Source organism: Podarcis bocagei (genome assembly GCF_964188305.1).
Source record: "Podarcis bocagei genome assembly, chromosome: 2".
NCBI lineage: Eukaryota > Metazoa > Chordata > Lepidosauria > Squamata > Lacertidae > Podarcis > Podarcis bocagei.
In genome coordinates this window covers 112,912,301-112,934,696 of record NC_138126.1, presented here as the reverse complement: position 1 = coordinate 112,934,696, position 22,396 = coordinate 112,912,301, and the positions used below count along the sequence as shown (strand labels likewise).

The window sequence follows — 22,396 nt, the reverse complement described above, 5'->3', positions numbered from 1 at the left end:
GTAACCTTTTTCAGTTATCTTCTTAGAGAAATGCAACTAGCAACCACTTGCTGATGCCTGGCCCAAGTCCTCCTTGTACTATGCCCCAATATTCAGTAAAGGGCTGTCATATGAAGACACTGGCACACTGCCAGACCTGAATGTTTTTAGTACAAGGAATGTCGCTAGTGTTCAGCTGAGCTCCCACAAAGCAAAAACAGCTTTTCTGAATTCTAGTTCTGTAACTCTAGAATTCAGTTTCTGATACCTTTGTCTATTTATGCCTGTGGTGATTCTTAAGTGATAGTACATTTTACTTCTGTAAGCGTTCTTGAGCTAAGCGTAAATATTGAAACATTTTGAAAATAGCCATGATTGAAAGACAAAATATTTAGGGATTAACATCATGCGGCTAAACACTAGCTTTCTGTGTCATATTGTGAAGTATTTCACAACTTGGTGCACCCGACTCCCTTCCAGGTCCTAAAAAAAAGCAATTGGAACAAATCTTTATGAAGCAAAACTTAACAACATAATGGAGATCAGTGAAATTTCAAAAAAAAACAACTTTTATTACAGGAAAACATTCAGAGTAGACGGGATGCTGACGAAAGTAGAGAAAAAACAGGGAGAACACGACTTGCAAAGGTAACATTCATTTTATCTACCGAGAATGTTTCAGTAACAGTGTTTCAAATGGGATTATGTATTTTCTATGTCAGTAGAAGTCATACTGAAATATGACTGGAAGTATAATGAAATTCTGCTCCTCCCATAATAAAATACATGTAAACTAATTTTACCAGAGGTGTTGTGTGTGGTGTCTGTTTGTTCTCTGGTAAACTTGCGCTACAGTGTTTAGCTCTTAATATGGATGAAATAAAACATAGTCACTTCCTGAAAAGCGGCAAAACATGCAAACTGGCTCTAGTAATTTATTTGTTTTTGAAATTTCATTGATTTCCATTATGTAGTTGAATCACAGTTTATTCTGTAGTGCATGTGCGAAAACACACCTTTCCATCTATTGCTGCACGTTGCTTGTTGTTGTTCAAAACTGTTGTTGCATTTGTGTTAGTGAATATGCCGAAACCTTGCCAGAAAACCTTCATAAAATGCCTGTGCTATGGTGTAGATAGGAATACGTTTATTGATCATCATTATTTAATTATTTCTATGACTCCCAATTGTCAACATATCACTTGATAGATGGGGAAGTATCTACTTGAAATTGCAGCTTCATATTTTGGGAGTAATTCTGGACGCAGCCTTGACCCTGGGTGACCAGGTGACAAGCTGTGGTGGAATACGGTTTTGCCCAGCTCGGGTGATCACATCATGCTTGAACTACTTCATGGGGCAGCCTTTGAAGAGTGTTCAGAAAAATAAACTCTGATGGCTAGGATATTAACTAGAGGTGAATGCCAGGGGTAAGTTCCATCATTGTTGGAACAGCTGAATTGGCTTCCAGTTGGTTTCTGGGCCCATTTCAAAGTGCTGGTTAAGACATGTGAAGTCTTATATGGTATGGGACCAGGATTCTTGATGGACCATTATGAGTCTGCTCAAGTATTAAGATAATTAACAGGAGAACCTTTGTGCTCCTGGGACCAGAGTGATGGCCTTTTTAGTGGCCTTGGTCAGACTTTGGGATTTCCTCCCGGACACATGTACCTCACTCTATACCTGACATGTCTTCCACCGCAATGTGAAAACCTTCCACTTTAGGGAAAACCTTGGTTTGTTAGTTATTTTAGTGCACTTGGTTGACCATCCTTAAGGTGTTTTTTTGTTTTGTTTTGTTGTTGCTGTACAGTTTTTAATTATGTGTTATCGTTCATATCTTAATTTAATGTTAATTTTGTTGGCCACCTTGAACTATTTGGAAAGATAGGGTATAAATGATTTTTTTAAATTACCCTGTTTAAAAACCTGAATTGAATACAAAACAAAGAAAGCTATTTTGAACTTGTTAATGAATCGGTGACCCTATTATCAATTATTTATTGTAAGAAAAAAATCATAGGCTGCTTAAGCATAAAACTCCTAAGAGGGCACACAATAAAAATAAAGGAAAAACAGATACAGTTAATAAAGGAAGGGAAGCATTGTTGCACTTGAACTCATTCCACGAGCACAATCATCTAGTTGTGATACGATCCAAAATATGAGTGAAAAACACTGATTTGACCATTAAGTATAATCCCTTTAGGAAATTCCTGGGCCAATGCTTTGTCCCATGATGTTGCTAAAGGGAGGCATGTTTCATGTTTTCATAAGAACATGAGAAGGACCCATCTGATTAACATCATGCATTGGCCAGCCAGATACTTCTAGAAATTCCTAAACTGTCTAAAAAGGCAGCCACGTGTGAAGTGCGTTGCTGTAACATACGGTAATCTGGGTGCAATTATTGCATGAATGAGGCCAGGTTAGATTAAGAAAATAAATGTTAAAAAAGATTACTTGTTGTCTTCTCTCACATTTCTTAAATGTGCCTAGAATGTCTGAAGAGTGAAACAATATTTCTTTCCTTATTTTAGCTTGTCTGCTCATCTACAACTCACCTTTACTGGTTTCTTCCATAAAAATGGTACGTATTTCATCATACACTTTTTCTTTCAATGTCATTTACTGATGATAGAGGAATGTTCTGAGGTTCATGGACCTCTCCATTTTCACTGGGTGAAATAGTATTTATTGTGATTTGCTTGTAGACTGCGAAATGTGTCCTTATAAAATCCTTTCATTATGACTAATCTGAACTGTATATCATTTTATAGTACACTTAACATTTTGGGATGATAAGTTATCATGGAGAAAAATAACAGCAGAAATGATCTAAGCTAGAATCAAGATACATTTAAATTTTAGTGCTGTAACCCATGTAATTTTATTGGTACATGTGCAGGCAGACAACATTAAAGACTGGCCTCTTGGTTGAATGGTGTTAAATTGTCAGAAAGTGTTGAGCTCTACATGTCCATGAAAATGGCAACAGCCCTCTTTTTCTGCAAATTGCTGTTTGCTTGCTCCCCAAAATGAATAGCTGTTGCAGGGTTGGAATCAGGTTTCAGGGGGATGTGATCCAAGTGCCCTGCTGGAGCCCTTGCTCTGTCCTATGGGATTTCTTCTCATTAGCTAACCAATAGCTAATGAAATTGCTTTTAAAAAAATAGTTACTAGGGAGGTGGTGAGCTGGCAGCAGTAAGGCCCAGTCCTTTGATAGAATAGACGAAGCACCTGCATGTAATCTTCATTTCCCTGGACTATTCCTTGTGACTATTAACCCTGGGCTTCAGCAGTGGCTCCAGTGAGCACAGCTGAGAGTTAACATGCACTTCTCCATTCAACTCTCCCCTTGATCTCTCTCCTCCCTGCCCTGCACGCAAATTGGGTAATGCAGTACAGTGCTACAGGGCCTGTGCTTAAGGTTCTCTATATAGTTTAAAGGGCCAGTGACACATTAAAGCAAAAAGACAGCACCTAGACTGGCAGATATGTATTTGGGTTGCACTGAAGTAGAACCTCTCTTTCAGAAGTTTAAAACATTTTCCCCCTTGGGCTCTTTTTAGATAAGCCATTGCAAAACTCAGAAAATGAACAAAGTTCTGTAACTCTGGAAGTACTGCTTATAAAAGTTTGCCACAAGAAACGAAAGGTAAGTTTAGGCATGGTTTAGCAATAGCAGGAGAAAGCAGCTTTTAACAGTCGAGTTTCCTAAAAATATATATAAACCATTTTCTTTATTAACGAGACTCTGCAAAGGCGTTTAAATACAATATAATACAACAGTCCCCAGTTAAATTCAATACTGTAAGATCTCCAAAATGCTGCTGCTACTACTATTATTATTATTATTATTATTATTATTATTAATTATAGCCCACATTTTCCCTGGTGGAAAATATATCATTTAAGTATTTCTACAAGTCATAAAGAAAAAAGTAATAATCATTTTCCAGTTTATTTTAATATTTTGTCTGTATTCTCTGCTTTTAAAATTCCCCTAAAGAATATGGGTTCACAGAATCTTGTGCTTTGTTGCTCTAATAAAATAATGAATTCAATAAATGTTGAAAGAGATTACTTGCTGTCTTCTCTCTCACTTGTTAACTTCATCATGTGTCATATCCTAGATTTAGACTGCACAATAATCTATAGAAGAGGGAGTTTGACAATACATGTTCATCATTTATAAACTGTTTCCCATCCCCCCAATGGGTTTTCGTTAAACCTCACATGCATTTCATTTTCACTTTATCCAGATACTGAAAAGTATTAAATATGTTCTATGTCTACAGGATGTTAGTTGTCCAGTAAGGCAAGTACCTACTGGTAAAAAGCAGGTGCCCTTGAATCCAGACCTCAACCAAATGAAACCAGGCAGCTTTCCATCACTAGCAGTTTCCAGCAACGAATTTGAACCCAGTAACAGCCATATGGTGAAGTCTTACTCATTATTATTCAGAGTAACGCGTCCAGGAAGAAGAGAATTTAATGGGATGATAAATGGTGAAACTAATGAAAACATTGGTAAGCACAAAGTATATCCAGAACTTACTCATTTAATCGGGGGAAATCAGCTAGCTGCTTAAAAGAAAAATATTAAGCAGGCATTTGAATGCGTGGGCGTTAATTGCTTTATACTTCCAATCCTATACTCAACAGCTTTTCTGGTTGAGTGGTTTTAGGATGAGACAAAGTGTTCCTGACAACCCTGGAGGTTGCAGATCCACTGCCTTGACTGTAGATGTGTCCATGGAAATTCCCCCACGTACTGCAGATAAGCTCTGCTGGTGAAGTGGGTGGCATAGAGGAAGAGCACATCTATGCCTATTCATTCCATGGTTAAAAACCTGTCAGGAACTGGTGTAAATAATTTCCCTCCCATTAAAAAGTTGAGGATCAACATGGGAACTGTTTGGATGTTACACTGGCATACACAATTGCGCAACCACCACTACAACTGAAATGTGTGTGTAAGATTTCAAGAAGCCTGCACTCCTTGCAAGAATACTAACTTGGAGGGTTCTCTGTTCATTTTTTCATTCTAGAATAGAACTTCCATTTTTCGATGTCCCTGGAAGATTCTTAACTGAGCTTTCTTCTCATAATGTAATATTCAGCAGGGGTTGAACAAAGAACTTTGTCTAAAGTTTGAAACAATCGTTAAAATAAACCCTCATTGAATCTAATTCAGTGACTCTTACTGAACAGCTATGCCAGAAAATTTGTGTATATTTATTCCTTACAAGTATAATATTTAGTGTGCTTAACTGCAGATGTTAACGAGGAGCTTCCAGCTAGAAGAAAACGCAATTCTTCCAACCGTGAAGATGAGGAGAAGACTTTTGTAGCACAAATGACTGTATTTGATAAAAACAGGTAATACTTTTTAAAAAGAGACTTCTCCTAGGGCATGTATTGGATTTGCCTTTTTCTGCGTGAATTTCATTTTAATCTTTTAAATGTCTTCTTTAAAATAAATCCTAGTTTTAGAGATTCATGTTTCCCAAAATGGCATTGAGAAATTCTTTGTCATGGCTAGAGATGTGAAATTTTGAAGCAACAGGAGGAAATCAGAAATTTTGGGGGAAATGAAAAAAATGCAAGATTTACTTTTAAACCGCCTTTACAAGTCAACCATCAATTTAGAAGCATAAAATGCATTGTGTATGAATTGGTTAGCCATAAAATTATCATGTTTGGTATATTAAAAACACAATTCATTCAAACAAATGAGCAAATTTCCTTTTTTAATTTTTTGCTACAAATGAGCTACTATAAGAAGCCACCACATTTTTTATTTGTACCAGTTTATGAGGAACAAGCAAAAAATAAAAGAAACCACTGGCATTATAGTAAAACAAAGAAGAATGTTAAGTATTCCAGAAACTGTTTCCTCCAGTACATAACCTTACATAAAAGTCTTCCTCTCACATAGTTTTTAGAAATCATTTAGGGGGAATAAATATATTGTTCTGAACATTTTATTCCTCTCCCCAGTTTTTCTCTCTCTCCACACCCCCAGCCTTCACATTTTTAGTAGTGGCATAGTAAAAAGAATTGCCTGAAACATGTCTACTGCCCCATCTCTATTTAAAATGCAAGCTGCTCATGTGTACATAATAGTATCAAAATAGTGTCAATAAATAAACCCCACACATTTCTGACGTCTGTGTTTGTTTTAAAACATGTGACTGCTGGGGCCCTGATCTGGTGGAATGCTTTAAAATATTATGGAAAAGGGTAGAGCTTTCATCCTTCAAGTGGGCTGTGCTATTGTGATTAAACTCTAGGATACTGAATTTATACATTTTTCACATGCAAACAAAAGTTACAAACTTGCAGCTTTAAGTTCCTGGCTAAACTATAAGTAGCTGCCTTTCACTGTCTTTGTACTCTCCTTTCATGGATTATATTGGAACTTGATGTCTAGAATTCATGTGCCATCATCATAGTTTTTAAGGGCTTCCTGTGGTGGGTTTAACTACTTAAGTAATAAATTCCATTGTATGAACAAGTGCTGCTGCTGTTCTAATGAAACTATACACCTTATTGTCATGCTGCTAATTTTCCGTGTGTGTGTGTGGAATAAATAGATTAGGAATATTTGTGTTCGGTTGTCATGTACGTTGGACTATTTAGAGAACTGGCTGGGATTCACAGAAGCCCTTGCTCAGGTATGCTTCGGGGTAGGTATGTGACATGGAACTGCAATAGGATGGGGAACTTTTAAAAGCCCTAGTGTGCGTGCAGCCCAGCCATGATGTGGATGATGATGTTGTTGTTGTTTAGTCGTTTAGTCGTGTCCGACTCTTGGTGACCCCATGGACCAGAGCACGCCAGGCACTTCTGTCTTCCACTGCCTCCCGCAGTTTGGTCAGACTCATGTTTGTAGCTTTGAAGACACTATCCAACCATCTCGTCCTCTGTCGTCCCCTTCTCCTTGTGCCCTCCATCTTTCCCAACATCAGGGTCTTTTCCAGGGAGTCTTCTCTTCTCATGAGGTGGCCAAAGTATTGGAGCCTCAGCTTCAGGATCTGTCCTTCCAGTGAGCACTCAGGGCTGATTTCCTTAAGAAAGGATAGGTTTGATCTTCTTGCAGTCCATGGGACTCTCAAGAGTCTCCTCCAGCACCAGAATTCAAAAGCATCAATTCTTCAGCGATCAGCCTTTATGGTCCAGCTCTCACTTCCATACATCACTATTGGAAAAACCATAGCTTTTACTATACGGACCTTTGTTGGCAAGGTGATGTCTCTACTTTTTAAGATGCTGTCTACGTTTATCATTGTTTTCCTCCCAAGAAGCAGGCGTCTCTTAATTTCGTGGCTGCTGTCACCATCTGCAGTGATCATGGAGCCCAAGAAAGTAAAATCTCTCACTGCCTCCATTTCTTCCCCTTCTGTTTGCCAGGAGGTGATGGGACCAGTGGCCATGATCTTCGTTTTTTTGATGTTGAGCTTCAGACCATATTTTGCGCTCTCCTCTTTCACCCTCAATAAAAGGTTCTTTAATTCCTCCTCGCTTTCTGCCATCAAGGTTGTGTCATCTGCATATCTGAGGTTGTTGATATTTCTTCCAGCAATCTGAATTCCGGATTGGGATTCATCCAGCCCAGCCTTTCGCATGACGATGTGGATGATGGATTCATGCAAATTAACATGACTTGTTATTGAATACCAGCTAATGAAATTAATTTCTCTTTACATATATTTTGCGCAACAGACGACTGCAGCTTCTTGATGGGGAATATGAAGTAGCCATGCAAGAAATGGAAGAGTGCCCAGTCAGCAAGAAAAGAGCAACATGGGAGACAATACTGGATGGGAAGGTTTGTGCCACTGGCATTTGCCAAAAAGCCTTCTTGAAAAGTGTATATAAAGTGAGGAGCTTCAAAACACTTAAGGACCTTGAAAATAGTGATGCTTCTTGAAAGCTGTAGGACCGAAGCCTTGAAGCGAAGTAGACTATTTAATTAACAAAATTTATTTACCTTGGTTTACAACCATAATCCGTTGTGGAGGTCCATTTGTAAACCAAAGCAGGTTGTAACCTAAGGCACGCTTTCGCCAATGGGGCCTCCCCCAAAAAACATTTGTAAGAAAATGGGTTGTAATCCAAAAAAAAAAAAAAAGTTGCAAACACACACTTCTGGTTTTGATGTGTTAGTAATCCAAAACGTATGCAAACCAAGGTACCACTGTACTGCTTAATTGTAATAAAACCTCAAAGCTGTTTACAAAGAACAAAAAACAAACACCCCACAAGTCATTAAATTTATCAGTAAAAAGAGTTAAAAACTGGTACTTTAAAAATAAACATGAAATCAACAGTAAGCTAAAAACAGATTAAATGCATAAAACATCTGTACATCTGGATACGCTTGCTGTTTTTTGCAAGCGCCGAAAAGGTGCCTGATGTCAGTAGCTGGCGGTGGCATCTGTAACGGTCCCAATTTGAAGCTCCTTTGAAAATCTCTCAAAGCAATATATTTTTGTTTCAGAGGTTACCTCCATTTGAAACATTTTCTCAGGGACCCACACTTCAGTTTACCCTACGATGGTCAGGAGAGGCAAATGACAAACCGACAACTCCTACTGCGAAGCCCCTTTCAACCCGGAATTCGGAGAGCTTCCCTCAAGAAAACAAGCCCAGCTCTGTGAAACCTACACAGACTATAGGTAGGAAGTGTTGACATACAGATAGTGCTGCTTGCATACATTGGATTTTGTTTTCTTTCATTGCCTAGTTCTGAAAACTGTTCTAATGTGTTTCATGCGTACGCTTCAATTGAGATTCCTGCATTCCAGGGGGTTCGACTAGATGATCCTTGGGAGTCGATTCCAACTCTACAATTTTGTGATTCTATTACTAGTCTAGGGACGCGGGTGGCGCTGTGGGTTAAACCACAGAGCCTAGGACTTGCCAATCAGAAGGTCAGCGGTTCAAATCCCCGTGACGGGGTGAGCTCCCGTTGCTCGGTCCCTGCTCCTGCCAACCTAGCAGTTCGAAAGCACACCAGTGCAAGTAGATAAATTGGTACCGCTCCGGCGGGAAGGTAACCGGTGTTTCCGTGTGCTGCTCTGGTTCTCCAGAAGCGGCTTAGTCAAGCTGGCCACATGACCCGGAAGCTGAACGCCGGCTCCCTCAGCCAATAAAGCGAGATGAATGCCGCAACCCCAGAGTTGGCCACGACTGGACCTAATGGTCAGGGGTCCCTTTACCTTTATTACTAGCCTAGAATCAAGAGAAATATATATGTTTATGGGGATTTGCCTAAAGTTGGGTAGGATTAACGTGTACAATGCTTAAATGTCTTTATCTGGTGGAAATCTCTGTTTGGAAATCTGTGGGAATTTGATCCTGTTGTGTCAGAGCTCAGGGTGTGCTTGTTTGCTTCCTAGTTGGCAGCCCAAGAGAGAATCTGTCAGTCGGGTGCTGGTCCAACTGCACTGTTTTGGATTTGTTCCTGAACCCAATTCAGTATGACCATGTTGACCTTTAAAGCCCTTAATGTTTGCATCCTGCATACCTTTGGGAACACCTGCTTCTGTACTTGCCTCATCACACTGTGAGATCAGCAACTGAAATTCTGCATGTACTCCATCCCTTTCGTTGCTGTGATCTGTAAGAGTTTTCTTTTCCCCATCATGGTACCCTCTTAGGAATTTCTATGCCTAGGGAACTCCAGTCGGTCCCTTCTTTATATAACGCCTCTGCTCATTATTGCAGTTTCCTTATTTTCTAGTCTGCTTTCTGCTGCCAACTGTGACTTCAATTTATGTTGTTTTAAGTCTATTGTGTTAATAGCTTTTTTCCTGCTTACATTTATATTTCCATGCTGTTTTTTAATGTTTACATGAGTTGGATATGTTCAGTATGGAATAGATAAAAAGTTGTTGGCGAATGCTCTTGTTACCTGTTTTTATGAAGCTTATAAACACACAGTATATCTTGGGTAGGGTTGGGGTTTGGGAGGAGAACCTGAGAAGGAAGAGGGGAATTTTCAAAAGTCAGACGGAAGCAGCTCCCTCCATCCATAAGCGGAGTGCCACTCCCTAATGAGCCCTTCACTTAAATCTGCAGCTTGTTTGTGGTTGCTTATATTTCTGTCTGGGTTGATTAATTTTGTAAGAGTTTCCATTTTCATCTTTAGCGGTCCATATGTGATAGAAGAAACGAAGATTTCTGATAATACAAAAGATGTTTAGGGTGAATTGGGCTTATTTTGGTTTGTGGAATATGGTTTTGTGAATTTCCCCTCAATGCTCACCCTCTGCTCTTGGTGATAAAACTGGGATATTCTGGATGCTAGCGTGTTTTGGAATGCAGGTGTCTGTATTGTGTGGAAAACAGTTATTCGCAAAGTGTTTATTTTCTTAAATTGGTCAGATACATCTTGATGAACGCAAGCCTATTTTTAGCAGGAGAATACTCTTGATAGGTACAGCTTTTTAAAACATTGAAGCTTTGTTCCCTTTGGTTTCAAACATTCTCTTGACACTCTTTTCCCGTCTTTGCAGCCTGTTAAAACCTGCTGTAAAGACTTCTTGTAATGAATCAGGAGTCGAGATTCAAACCGTAAAAATCTTACTATTTTAAGTGTTTCAGTAGTTTCAAGGAATGCTGGGAAAGTATTCTTAGAACTGGTTTTATTCAGATTCTTTTGAATCTTAGGGAAGGCTGAAATTGAATTTATTTTCAGTTATTTTTTCCAGGAGATAATACAAATGTAGAGCATTAATGTTGCCATGCATTTGAAGTACAGTGGTACCTCTGGTTAAGAACTTTATTCGTTCCGGAGGTCCTTTCTTAACCTGAGACTGTTCTTAACCTGAAGCACCACTTTAGCTAATGGGGCCTGCCGCTGCGCCGCCACTGTGCAATTTCTGTTGTCATCCTGAAGCAAAGTTCTTAACCTGAGGTACTATTTTTGGGTTAGCGGCATCTGTAACCTGAAGCGTCTGTAACCTGAGGTCCCACTACAAAAGCCAACTGAAAGTGGTTTTAAAAATGATGCAATATGAACATCTAAGCTTGTCAAAACAAAAGGGCCTTCTGGCGGTTCCCTCACTGCGAGAAGTGAGGTTACAGGGAACCAGGCAGAGAGCCTTCTTGGTATAGTGGCACCCGCCCTGTGGAATGCCCTCCCACCAGATGTCAAAGAGAAAAATAACTACCAGACTTTTAGAAGACATCTGAAGGCCGCCCTGTTTAGGGAAGCTTTTAATGTTTAACAGACCATTGTATTTTAATATTTTGTTGGAAGCCGCCCAGAGTGGCTGGGGAAACCCAGCCAGATAAGCGGGGTATAAATAAAAATTATTATTATTATTATTATTATTATTATTATTATTATTATTATTATTATTATTATTATTATTATGCTTCTTGTATCTAAACAGAAATGCTGTTCCATAGAATGGGGGCTGCCAGTTGTTAAAATAACTGGGGCAGTCGACACACACTCTGACAATTATAACAATTAGAAATGACATTAAACATCAGTGCAGGCAACCTCTCCTAACCATTGAGTACACCCACCTCATGCAAACAAGCACATTGTTCTTACAGATTTTAACTGTTAGCAAATTCCAGTGAAGAGAAACACTAGATAATATTAAGCAGAATCAGGCTAACAGAAGCCAAGCAAGCATCTCAGTAATGGTTAAAAGATCATGACCTGCATGATAGAAGTGTATGTCAAAATAACAAGAAAACATGGTTGCTGAGGTTTTTTCGTTCTGCCAGATGAAATTTTGCATAGTTCACCTTTCACCAAGGTACAGAATGTGAAGCATCCTATTTTTGAGCTCTCCAAAGGTGGTAAGCACATCACATGGTGGGTTATGCTGCCCTCTAGTGTCATAAGACTGGAATCACATGGTTAGCTACTTACCGTATTTTTCGCACTATAGGACGCACTTTTTCCCCTCCAAAAATGAAGGGGAAATGTGTGTGCGTCCTATGGTGCGAATGCAGGCTTTCGCTGAAGCCTGGAGAGCGAGAGGGGTCGGTGCGCACCGACCCCTCTCGCTCTCCAGGCTTCAGGAGAGCCCCACCGCCAGCCCCACAAGCTCGGGGGACAGCGGGAGAGGCGCAGTGCGCCCTTCCCGCTGTCCCCTGACTTGGTTAGAAGGCTGGCGGGGGGGGGGAGCCTGCTCCTCCCCCTCGCCAGCCCCGCAAACTCGGGAGACAGCGGGAGAGGCGCAGCGCGCCATTCCCGCTGTCCCCCGACTTGGCTAGAAGGCTGGCGGGGGGAGAAGCCTGCTCCTCCCCGTCGCCAGCCCCGCAAACTCGGGAGACAGCGGGAGAGGCTAGAAGGCTGGGGGGGGGGAGCCTGGTTTTGCGGGAGGCGGGGGAATCCCCCCGCCTCCCAGGAAAGCCAGGAGAAGCCGTGCAGCCCTTTTAAAAGGCGCGTGGCTTCTGCCGGTTTTGCGGGAGGCGGGGGAATCCCCCCGCCTCCCAGGAAAGCCAGGAGAAGCCGTGCAGCCCTTTTAAAAGGCGCGTGGCTTCTGCCGGTTTTGCGGGAGGCGGGGGAATCTCCCCGCCTCCCAGGAAAGCCAGGAGAAGCCGTGCAGCCCATTTAAAAGGCGCGCGGCTTCTGCCGGTTTTGCGGGAGGTGGGGGAATCCCCCCGCCTCCCAGGAAAGCCAGGAGAAGCCGTGATCTCTTTAAAGGGTTTGCACGGCTTCTGCGGGCTTTGGGGAGAGGTGAGGGAATCCCCCCACCTCCCAGGAAAGCCCTGTGCAGCCCCTCCGCCAAGGAGAGGCTGCACGGGGCTAAAGGGGAAGCCAAAACAGCGAGCGGGATCCATCCCGCTCGCTGCCTTGGCTTGATCCATAGCTGCACGCAACCCCTCCGGCAGGGAGAGGTTGTGTGCAGCCTGTACGCTGCTCTTTGGGGCTGCGGGGGGGGGAAGATTTTTTTTCTTGAATTCCCCCCCTAAAAACTGGGTGCGCCCTATGGTCCGGTGCGCCCTATGGTGCGAAAAATATGGTACTTTCCTTCTCCTCTTGACCAGTCCTTTCCCTGTCTTGACTAAGGTTGCCAGACATCCCCATTTCCTGGGGACAGTCCCCAGTTTTACAAATCAGTCCTATATACAATCCTATCATTCCTACTGAAGTTAAAAAGTGTCCCTTGATTCATTGAAAAAAACCTGGTAATCTTAGTCTTGACCCAGAGCAGGTGTGTGTGTGTGTGTAAGTAAGTAAGTAAGTAAGTAAGTAAGTAAGTAAGTAATGGGCAAAGAGCTCTGTTTTCTGTCGTCTCACAAGAGGACAGTATAACCACCCAAGTCACCTTTTAGGTGAGAACCATTCTTAGTGTCATGGTTTTGGATATATTGAATGAATGAGTGAATTGATTTATTTCAGTCACTGGCCAGAATGTATTGGATATATTGGTTCTTATATCTGCAAAGAATCAATGTGTGGATCTTGAAGACCTTTAGTGCTGTCTTTAGCTGTACGACTCTTAAGCCAGCGCTGAATTTAGGGCAGGGCAAGCAGTTCCCTCACACAAGGTGCCAAAGCAAGGGGGTTCACATTAGTAATATTGAGAATATCCATTAAAAAGCAACTGTACTGCTTCCAATTCCTTTCATCAGCATGTAGCAGTGGCACAGGTACGGGGAAGATTTAGATGCAGAGCAGTTTTCACTCCAAAAAAGATTGGTGGGAAAAGTGAAATTGATGTGAGAATTTTAGTGGTGGCAGTATTATAATGTATGAAGCATCGTTTGCCTTGTATTTCTGAGGGTGTAAATACTTTTTTCTTCTTATCAAAAGGTTCTCGAAAATCATGGTATGCTGCCATGCTGGTGGGTGAAAAGGAGTGGTCTACTGTGAGGAATTATAATAAAGGTGTTTTTTTGTTCAGCCAATTGTTAAAAAGTTCATACACTGACTAGTTCTTGTGTGATTTAGTAGATGGTGTGTTAGACATGACTGCTCAGCCATGAAGGTTGTGGATAGCTTTAGGCGAGCATTTAAGATCATAGAATGGGATAATAAGCTGCATGGAAGGAAGGGCTGATACAAATGTAGTATAGGCTTGAAGTCTGTGTTTGTTTGCAAGATTAACATAATTATTTTCCAAGAACAAATCTAGGTAGTATGTCAAGTAGGGGTGATTGCGTACACGCTTGTCTAATACAAAGGTATATAAGTGGAATTATTATTTTAATACATTCATTTATTCATATATTTATTTCCTGCTATATTTTTTATAAATGCATTCCAATTGTCAGTGTATTTGTCCATACACAGTCTATGTCTGCATTCAAAATGTCAGTATATTTGTCCATACACAGTCTATGTTTATCAGCAATTTGTTTTCTTTTTCTTTTGTACTTTTTATGCACTAAAAAGTGGAAGTTGTTTTTTTTAAATAAAAAAAGGAAGAGAGGTTGAAGCTAGTGCTAAAAGCATGCTATGCTCTCCTACTTGTCTTAATTAGGAGCCCTGTCTTGTGTTCTGAAATGTGTGTAACTATTCAATGAGACCACTCAATTCCCTTTTGCTAAGCAGCTACTTATAACAAAATGGTGGCACTTTACTTACAAAACATTGAGTCCTGTAGAGGTTTGTTTTGAACAGTAGTACAGTTAGTGACATCCGTGTTCTTTTGCAGCTGTAAAAGAATCTTTGCCACCAGACCTGCAGGCAAGAAAAGAAAGGGATGTTTCAAATGAGCCTCGACAGAAACTGAGAATATTTTATCAGGTATTGAAAAATCTAATATTTGAGACGGTGCGTGATTAGAACTGACCATTAGCAAGCACTGCTTCCCATCTGAATAGCAGAAAAAGAGGAGACAACTTTATACTAATAACAAGCTCTTGTTTTTGCCAGTTCCTGTATAACAACAATACAAGGCAGCAGACTGAAGCGAGAGATGACTTGCATTGCCCCTGGTGCACACTGAACTGCCGTAAACTTTACAGCTTACTCAAACATCTCAAGCTTTGTCACAGCCGGTTTATTTTCAATTATGTGGTAAGTATTTTTCCTTGTATCTCTGTAACACCTCTGGTGCGGAGGGAATCCAGTTGCTGCTCCTATGCTCACACAAGGACTCTTGATCCACTAACAAGACGAAGGGAGATGACACCCTGGAAGATCAGCTCTAGAGGGTTGGGGGATCCTCTATAATACAGTCGTACCTCCGCTTACGTATCCCTCTGGATACGTAAACTTCGGGATGCGAACGTGGCAAACCCGGAAGTATTTTTCTGGGTTTTCGCCGCATGCGCAGAAGTGCTAAACCGTTAAATTTGGTTAACGCTGCTCTTTCGGTGTTCAGGGGCTTTAGCCAGAGTAAGAGATGTGTCAAGGAAAGCATAGTTTTCACGTCGCGGAAGGAATGTGTGGTTGCAATTAACACTTACGATGCTAAATATTTATTTATTACAGTACCATCCCAAAGGTGCTAGGATAGATGTTTCCATCAATGAGTGTTATGATGGCTCATATGCAGGAAATCCTCAGGATATTCATCGCCAGCCTGGGTTTGCATTCAGTCGTAATGGGCCAGTCAAGCGAACACCAATTACGCACATTCTTGTATGCAGGTTGGTAGGAAACCGTGTTCTGCAGATATCTGCAACTGTTTGCATTCCCTGTCTGTAAGATCTTATTTATCTGTTTATATAGCTATCTCTCTATTAAAATGTTTCTGTACTGCCTGCTGCTGAAAATCTTAAAGCGACTCACAGCAGTTTTATTACTGTAAGTTCTCGATCTCCATATTTTATTCCCACTTCCTCAGTGGATATTAAAAATTGCCCTCTTTGTAGGACATGCACAATAGCACATTCCATTTAACTTCATTGGTATATGCGCTCCTTGTTAAATAAAGCCAGTGGTGGGGATTGATCAAAGTAGAGTACGTAAATTAAATTCAGCAACAAACCTAAACATAACTTTAATTTAGGACTGTCAGCTGAGGAACTTTTATTATGCCTACCTTTTGAAACATTTGGACATTAACCATGGCCGCTGTGCTTCTCTCCAGTCCTGCTGCTGCCATGCTAAGCCATGGTTTGGTTTAGCATTACGTCTCAATCTGAGATCATTGTTTGGCTCCCCAAACAAATGTAACGCTAAGCCCAAACCATGGCTTAGCTCACAGGAGTACAGCAGGAGCAGCGTAAGAGCACAATGACTGCCGTTTTCTCACCGCATTAGCATTCTTGCTGCTTCGTACTAAGCCATAGTTTGATTCAGTTTTACATGTGTCCATAGCCACTGTGACAAATGAAAATGTGGAAGCCTGCTTTGACACACTGAAGGAATTCCACTAATAAGCGTTACCCCCCACTGAAAGTAAAGGCCATCCTTAATACTTTGCTATTCCTGCATTGCCACAGCCTCAAAAAATGAAATAGTCTGCTCTTCTTTCATAGCTCTGCTGATTCCAATTGGTCTCCCCTGATCACTTGGTTCGTCTACCAAGCAAAACCTATTAAAACTCGCAGGCCTAACAAAAATTGGCTTAATTTATAGCATCCAATCTAAATCTTCCTATTTTCTAGTAACTTTGGCCGCAGTCCTAACCCCACTTGTGTGTAAGCCCCAATGGATTCAGTAGCATAGACAAGGCTAGGATTGTGCTGTTACTAATGTTGCTGTAGTGATCAGAATGTTACTCCCATAGCTATAGAAGTCAGAAAATTAAACAAAGCTCTTTATTCTTACTCTGCGGTATCCAGCTAGTTTGGTTGCTAGGACATTGTGATACTCACCACTTATCAGAGCTTGATTTTTAGTCAGGCTCAGATAATTCGTTAGTGACATGCTATGCAGAGGCAGAAACCTGTCAAAACAGACTATTTTGGGTTCTCGAAATAGTTGGAAATGTGCAGCAATGACACTCCATATTGCTAGCCATTGTATATATTTCCACTTCCCCCCACAAATGCAGCAAAGTGTCTTGTGGCACCTTGAAGGTTACCCATATAAAACTTTTGGTTGTTTTTTCTGCAAGAAACTAACATGGCTACCCCTCTGGCCTTCTTTTCGTGGATGTGGTTAAGGTCTTGGTTAATCTGCAGATGGGCATCAACTCTAGAATCATAGAATAGCCCTGATCCGACTGAAAAGTGAGCTTTGTAGGTATCCTCTGTTCTATGCGTTGCAGATATATGGCTGCCAGGCTTTTAGGTACCTGCTACAAACCATACATACTGTTTTTTTCCTCTTCTACGTGCATCTTTTTTTTCAGACCAAAGCGTACAAAAGCTAGCATGTCTGAATTCCTTGAATCTGAAGATGGAGAAGTGGAACAGCAAAGAACATACAGCAGTGGACACAATCGGTTATACTTCCACAGTGATACATGCTTACCTCTCCGTCCACAAGAAATGGAAGTTGACAGTGAAGATGAAAAGGACCCTGAGTGGCTAAGGGAGAAAACTATCACGGTAACTTTGTCCAACAGCAGATAGGGGTTTTTTTGCTGAGCGATATTCCTGCTTTCCATGGGACAAACCTACATACTGTGTTTCCCACTTTGCATTCTTGGAAAAGGCACATTGCGATACTATGTTTTAATCCAGGCTTCCTCAACCTCGGCCCTCCAGATGATTTGAGACTACAATTCTCAGCATCCCTGACCACTGGTCCTGCTAGCTAGGGATCATGGGAGTTGTAGGCCAAAAACATCTGGAGGGCCAAGGTTGAGGAAGCCATCTATTAATTACTTTTTATGGGGTGGTGAAATATTGGATATGGGCAATAGACGAGCTTGGTGATAAAACAGGACCAAATTGATGGTTGTGACTAGCTTTCTTACTTTGCCAAACCTTTATTAGGCATTACAAATATTTGCCATCATAAATCATCCATGTGTAAAAATTTAACATGAATACAAATTAACAGCCATGTAAAATATATAACAATGAGGGTTTTCATTAGGATTTCTTCCCACTAAATAGAAGGTTGTGACTGTCAGAGGCAGTTATGATTACATGCACACACATTTTTGTGCTGAAAACATTTTGGAATTGCTGGATGCTGAATGTCTGCTAGAAGCTATCGTAACAGAATATTACGACTTGGGCAATACTAGACTATTCAGTAATAGCCTAGGACTAGTTTGGCAAGGAAGATTTAAGAGTGACCTCTAACGTCACATGAGCAGGCTTTGATTTCCTCTCCTCGCTCTTGCAACTCACACACACCCCTCCCCAAATCTGTATTGGTGTGACCCCCAACTCTCCAGAGCAGGGTTATTTGGGAGTGCTGTAGGAAGAAAAGGAATTCCACCTGCTTTGTCCATTCTGTTGGCAGACTGACATTCTTGGATGCCACACAAATAATCGTAATACAAAACATTGCAGGCTGTTTAGGAAACTGAAGTTAGGCATGGCAATCTTCATTTGTCACAACCCATTTTAGGCTCATGAAAGAACCTGTTCTTTTTATTATTACTGCTATAATTTCAGCTTTAGAAACAAAATGCTCATAAGAATCACAAAATCTGAAAATACATTTCTTCAGATAACAAATTAATATTTAAACCTATACATTGATCATTTAAATACAACAATTATTTTAAATCTATATATATTCCATATCTATAAACACCTGCTTAGAACTCCATTAATTCAATCTAATTTCCACTTAAAATTAGATTACTTTTACATATATATTTTTTGAAGTTTCAAAATAATTCATTTTACAGACTTCTTTTTTTATTCTCTATTCTTTAATCCAGCAGGTTAACTTTGCCAACTTGATTATTTTTAACATTTAAACTTCTAATCATTTTTGGACTTCTTCCTTTTTTCAATTAGTATTTTGTCTGCCACCAATAAAAAACCCACAAAATCTAGCTCTTCTGTTTCTTCCAAAAATCCTAATAAAATTATTTAAAATAAAATTATTTAAAAGGGCTGAAGAAATATTTACCTCCATTACAGCCTTAATTTTCCTTAATTCACCTCCATAATGTTGGTATCGCAGGACCACACCACCAAATAATGTAACATCCCTGCTTTTTGACAGCATTCAGCTTTCTGTTCCTGTTTCATCCTTTTGATTTGACATGAAGTGATATCTAACAATTATTTTAAATGAAACCTCCAATTCAAATAATGTGTAAACTGAAGTGAAAGAGCCTTTGCATCGACCTACTGAAGGGATTTAATAGACTTTCCCCTCTCATTTCTCCCCCAAATATTCTCTGTTAGTGTAAACACTTAGATGCAAGCACAAGGCACGTTCCATATACAGTGGTACCTCGGGTTACGTACTTAATTCGTTCCAGAGGTCTGTTCTTAAACTGAAACTGTTCTTAACCTGAAGCACCACTTTAGCTAATGGGGCCTCCTGCTGCCGCCGCATCGCCAGAGCACGATTTCTGTTCTTATCCTGAAGCAAAGTTCTTAACCTGAAGCACTATTTCTGGGTTAGCGGAGTCTGTAACCTGAAGCATATGTAACCTGAAGCGTATGTAACCCGAGGTATCACTGTATTCCCCCTTCCCCTCCCAAAATATATTAACTGTTATCTCTTCACTTTCTTCCAAAAGTAACTTCAGGGACATTTGTAGCAAAACTGTGTGCCTTTTCCCAGCTCTTGCTGCTTGGTTCTGGCTGTGTGGAATTGTACTGACTATGCAGAGCAATTATGACAATAATAAGCAGATGATGGGGAAAACAAGCCAAGCAATGCCTGACTTAATAGATGCATGCTAATGACCTTTAAATGGTTGTCTCACTGCAGCAAATTGAAGAGTTTTCAGATGTGAATGAAGGGGAAAAAGAAGTGATGAAATTATGGAATCTACACGTTATGAAGCACGGGTGCGTACTTAGAACTTCAATTTTATAAATTTATGAAAAGTGATTAGGTTACAATTAAAAATAAAACAACAACCCTGAAATGCTTTTAAGCCTTTCACATATCTGTTATTTTAATGTGTTTTTTTATTGTTTGAACTACTGAGCATTTAAAAAACCCTATGTAGGAATTGTGGAGAAGCAAGTATTACATGACAGCATGTCTGAGCAGGATTTTGATATTGTAGGCATCTTTGGGCACCCAAATCTGTAATAATGCCTTGCGTCATTTTTTTATGTTACAGGTTTATTGCAGACAATCAAATGAATCATGCCTGTATGCTGTTTGTTGAAAATTATGGACACAAAATAATTAAGAAGAACTTGTGTCGAAACTTCATGCTTCACCTGGTCAGCATGCATGACTTTAACCTTATAAGCATAATGTCCATAGACAAAGCTGTTACTAAGCTTCGAGAAATGCAGCAGAAATTGGAAAAAGGAGAGTCTACTGCTACCCCCACAATGGAGGAGATTTCTGAAGAACAAACTGGAATAACCAATGGCTGCAGTGAAACTAACACTAGGGAAAGATCCTCAGAAATGGATGCTATCTCATGTATGGCAAAACAGAATAGAAAACAGAAGATCTGAAAAGAAGAGCAAAGGGGCATTCAATGCACAAACAATGAAGTGACATTTTAAGATGCATGAACTCTTATAAGGAATTTAATAAGACACACAGGCTCCTAACAGGCACTGCTGGAAACAGGATTTCAACAATATGGTTCCTTTTGAGTTGATTATGCAAGTACTACGTGTATATCAGTTCTAGTGGTGTAATGACAATACTCAAAGTTTGAGCATGAAGAGCAATACAATTTTTGGGAATTTTAATTATGAACTGTACTGAATTTACATAACTTGAGTATATGTAAACCAGTTTTTATATAAAGATTTTTTTCCCGATTTTTTTTTTCATCTGTACTGGCTGTCTTTCCTACCATGGAGTTGAAAATTAGGGAAAGAGATTCGGACAGTTTATGCTTTGTACTTAGAAATTCCTTAGGTTAACTTTTTTTGTGGCAAATAACACACCATTTAAAGTTTGCCTTGATCTTATAGGTGTCAAACTACAGATTGCAAATTTCTAAACACTTTTTAAACATTCAGCTGTAACATAGCACTTCTTTGTCTCAAACCTTTTTTGGAAAAAACAACAACAACCTCTGCTTTTCTCATTACAAACACAGTGGAAGTACCATATTAATTCTGTCAGTAGTCCGAACGAATCTGTAGATAACAAGGTGTACTAGATCAAAGCTTTAACCTAATCAAGCATAACTGTTGAGAGTTGTTTAATAGAATGCTTTGTTTAACACCTAGAGATCGCTTCTCGGCCTTTTGGCTAAGAGATAAGTGTTAACACCTGGAGGCCATGGTAGGCAGTGCCTGGATACGTACCTATTTTGCCTATATACAGACTGTAAGATCGAAGCGTGGCGTTAAAGAGAATTTTTGGTTGCTAGTTTTGAAGGGGAAATGCACTGTAAAATTAGGCCAGAAAATGTGTTGCACTTCTTATGCAAGTACTCTGTGATGTATTGCATTCAATACAGATGCTAACCTGTGCAGTCTTGCACTGCTAACACATTTTATGCACATGTTTACAGATTTTCTTTTTTCCAATGGAAAGTAGCTTCACTACTGGTACAGTATCAGCTTCAAGGGTTTATTCCAGCAAGCACTGTAGTTGAGCGGCATCGCCTCATTTTTTAAAAAATTCTTGAATAGTTCATTTTTTCATATTCTTTATTTATAAAGGATTGATTATGTAAATACAGGTGTTTCTAATTTTTTATTTCATTCCACCACCACAAGAAGGCAGATCCCTGTTGGTTTTTGTTTTTTGTTTGGGGTGGGGGTGGGGGGTAAGCTTTGTAATGGGTTTTTTTTCCAGAAATTTATAAAACTGTAAATACTGACTTTGGTCCCTAAAGATGTGTTTAACTGTGAGACTATTTAACTAATGGTGTGGATGTGATTTGTCATCCAGTATTAAGTTCTTGGTCACAGATTTGTGTCAATAGGAAAGAGGGAGACTGCAGCTTTCTTTAGACTTCTCGAATTTCCTGCTCTTGAGTTGTAGCAAACTCTTATTACACCTTTGAATAGCCGGTCAAGCATTTCTCTTGGGCTTTAATTTGCTAAAGCTGTGCACATATGTAAAAAAATATATTTTAGGAGAGACGTAGTTGTAGAACTATTGCTTATGTCACTTCTTAAGCAGCCGCGCTCTTAATGCTTAAAAGGAGGCTAGCATTGTTTGCACAAAAAAGTTGGTGACCCCTCCCAAAATAGTAATGAAATTACTTCTGTCCAATAAACTTTGTATGTCATGTCAATTTATAATAAAAGCTGAGAATCCCTTTGTTTCTATTTATAATAAAGATGGATTTTCTATATGTACCCTTAATGAGACTTTCAATAAATCATGTAAACTGGGTGAACATTTGAATGGTACAGTAGATATAAAAGAAGTGTTTAATGGACCTTTTTGTTTTTACATTAAATGTTTATTTGAAATTGGATTTTGTACATAAAGTTCAATAATATAAAA

At 39.9% G+C, this 22,396-nt stretch overlaps 1 protein-coding gene across 3 annotated transcripts in view; it reads left to right on the top strand.

Annotated features, from left to right (window-relative positions):
- The window catches only part of SUZ12 (SUZ12 polycomb repressive complex 2 subunit), a 31,588-nt gene extending 9,192 nt beyond the window's left edge, over positions 1 to 22,396 (top strand). Inside the window, exons 4-16 of one of the 3 annotated variants that reach the window (XM_081181309.1) lie at positions 559 to 627; positions 2,523 to 2,572; positions 3,555 to 3,640; positions 4,284 to 4,515; positions 5,265 to 5,367; positions 7,714 to 7,819; positions 8,522 to 8,669; positions 14,625 to 14,716; positions 14,846 to 14,989; positions 15,407 to 15,564; positions 17,217 to 17,415; positions 19,721 to 19,800; positions 20,082 to 22,396. In XM_081181309.1, the coding sequence (XP_081037435.1) occupies positions 559 to 627; positions 2,523 to 2,572; positions 3,555 to 3,640; positions 4,284 to 4,515; positions 5,265 to 5,367; positions 7,714 to 7,819; positions 8,522 to 8,669; positions 14,625 to 14,716; positions 14,846 to 14,989; positions 15,407 to 15,564; positions 17,217 to 17,415; positions 19,721 to 19,800; positions 20,082 to 20,430 (1,816 nt within the window). In that variant the 3' untranslated portion in view covers positions 20,431 to 22,396. Of the gene's footprint in view, positions 1 to 558; positions 628 to 2,522; positions 2,573 to 3,554; positions 3,641 to 4,283; positions 4,516 to 5,264; positions 5,368 to 7,713; positions 7,820 to 8,491; positions 8,670 to 14,624; positions 14,717 to 14,845; positions 14,990 to 15,406; positions 15,565 to 17,216; positions 17,416 to 19,720; positions 19,801 to 20,081 lie in introns of all 3 variants that reach the window. The other 2 variants (XM_081181308.1, XM_081181310.1) reach the window with 2 other exon arrangements.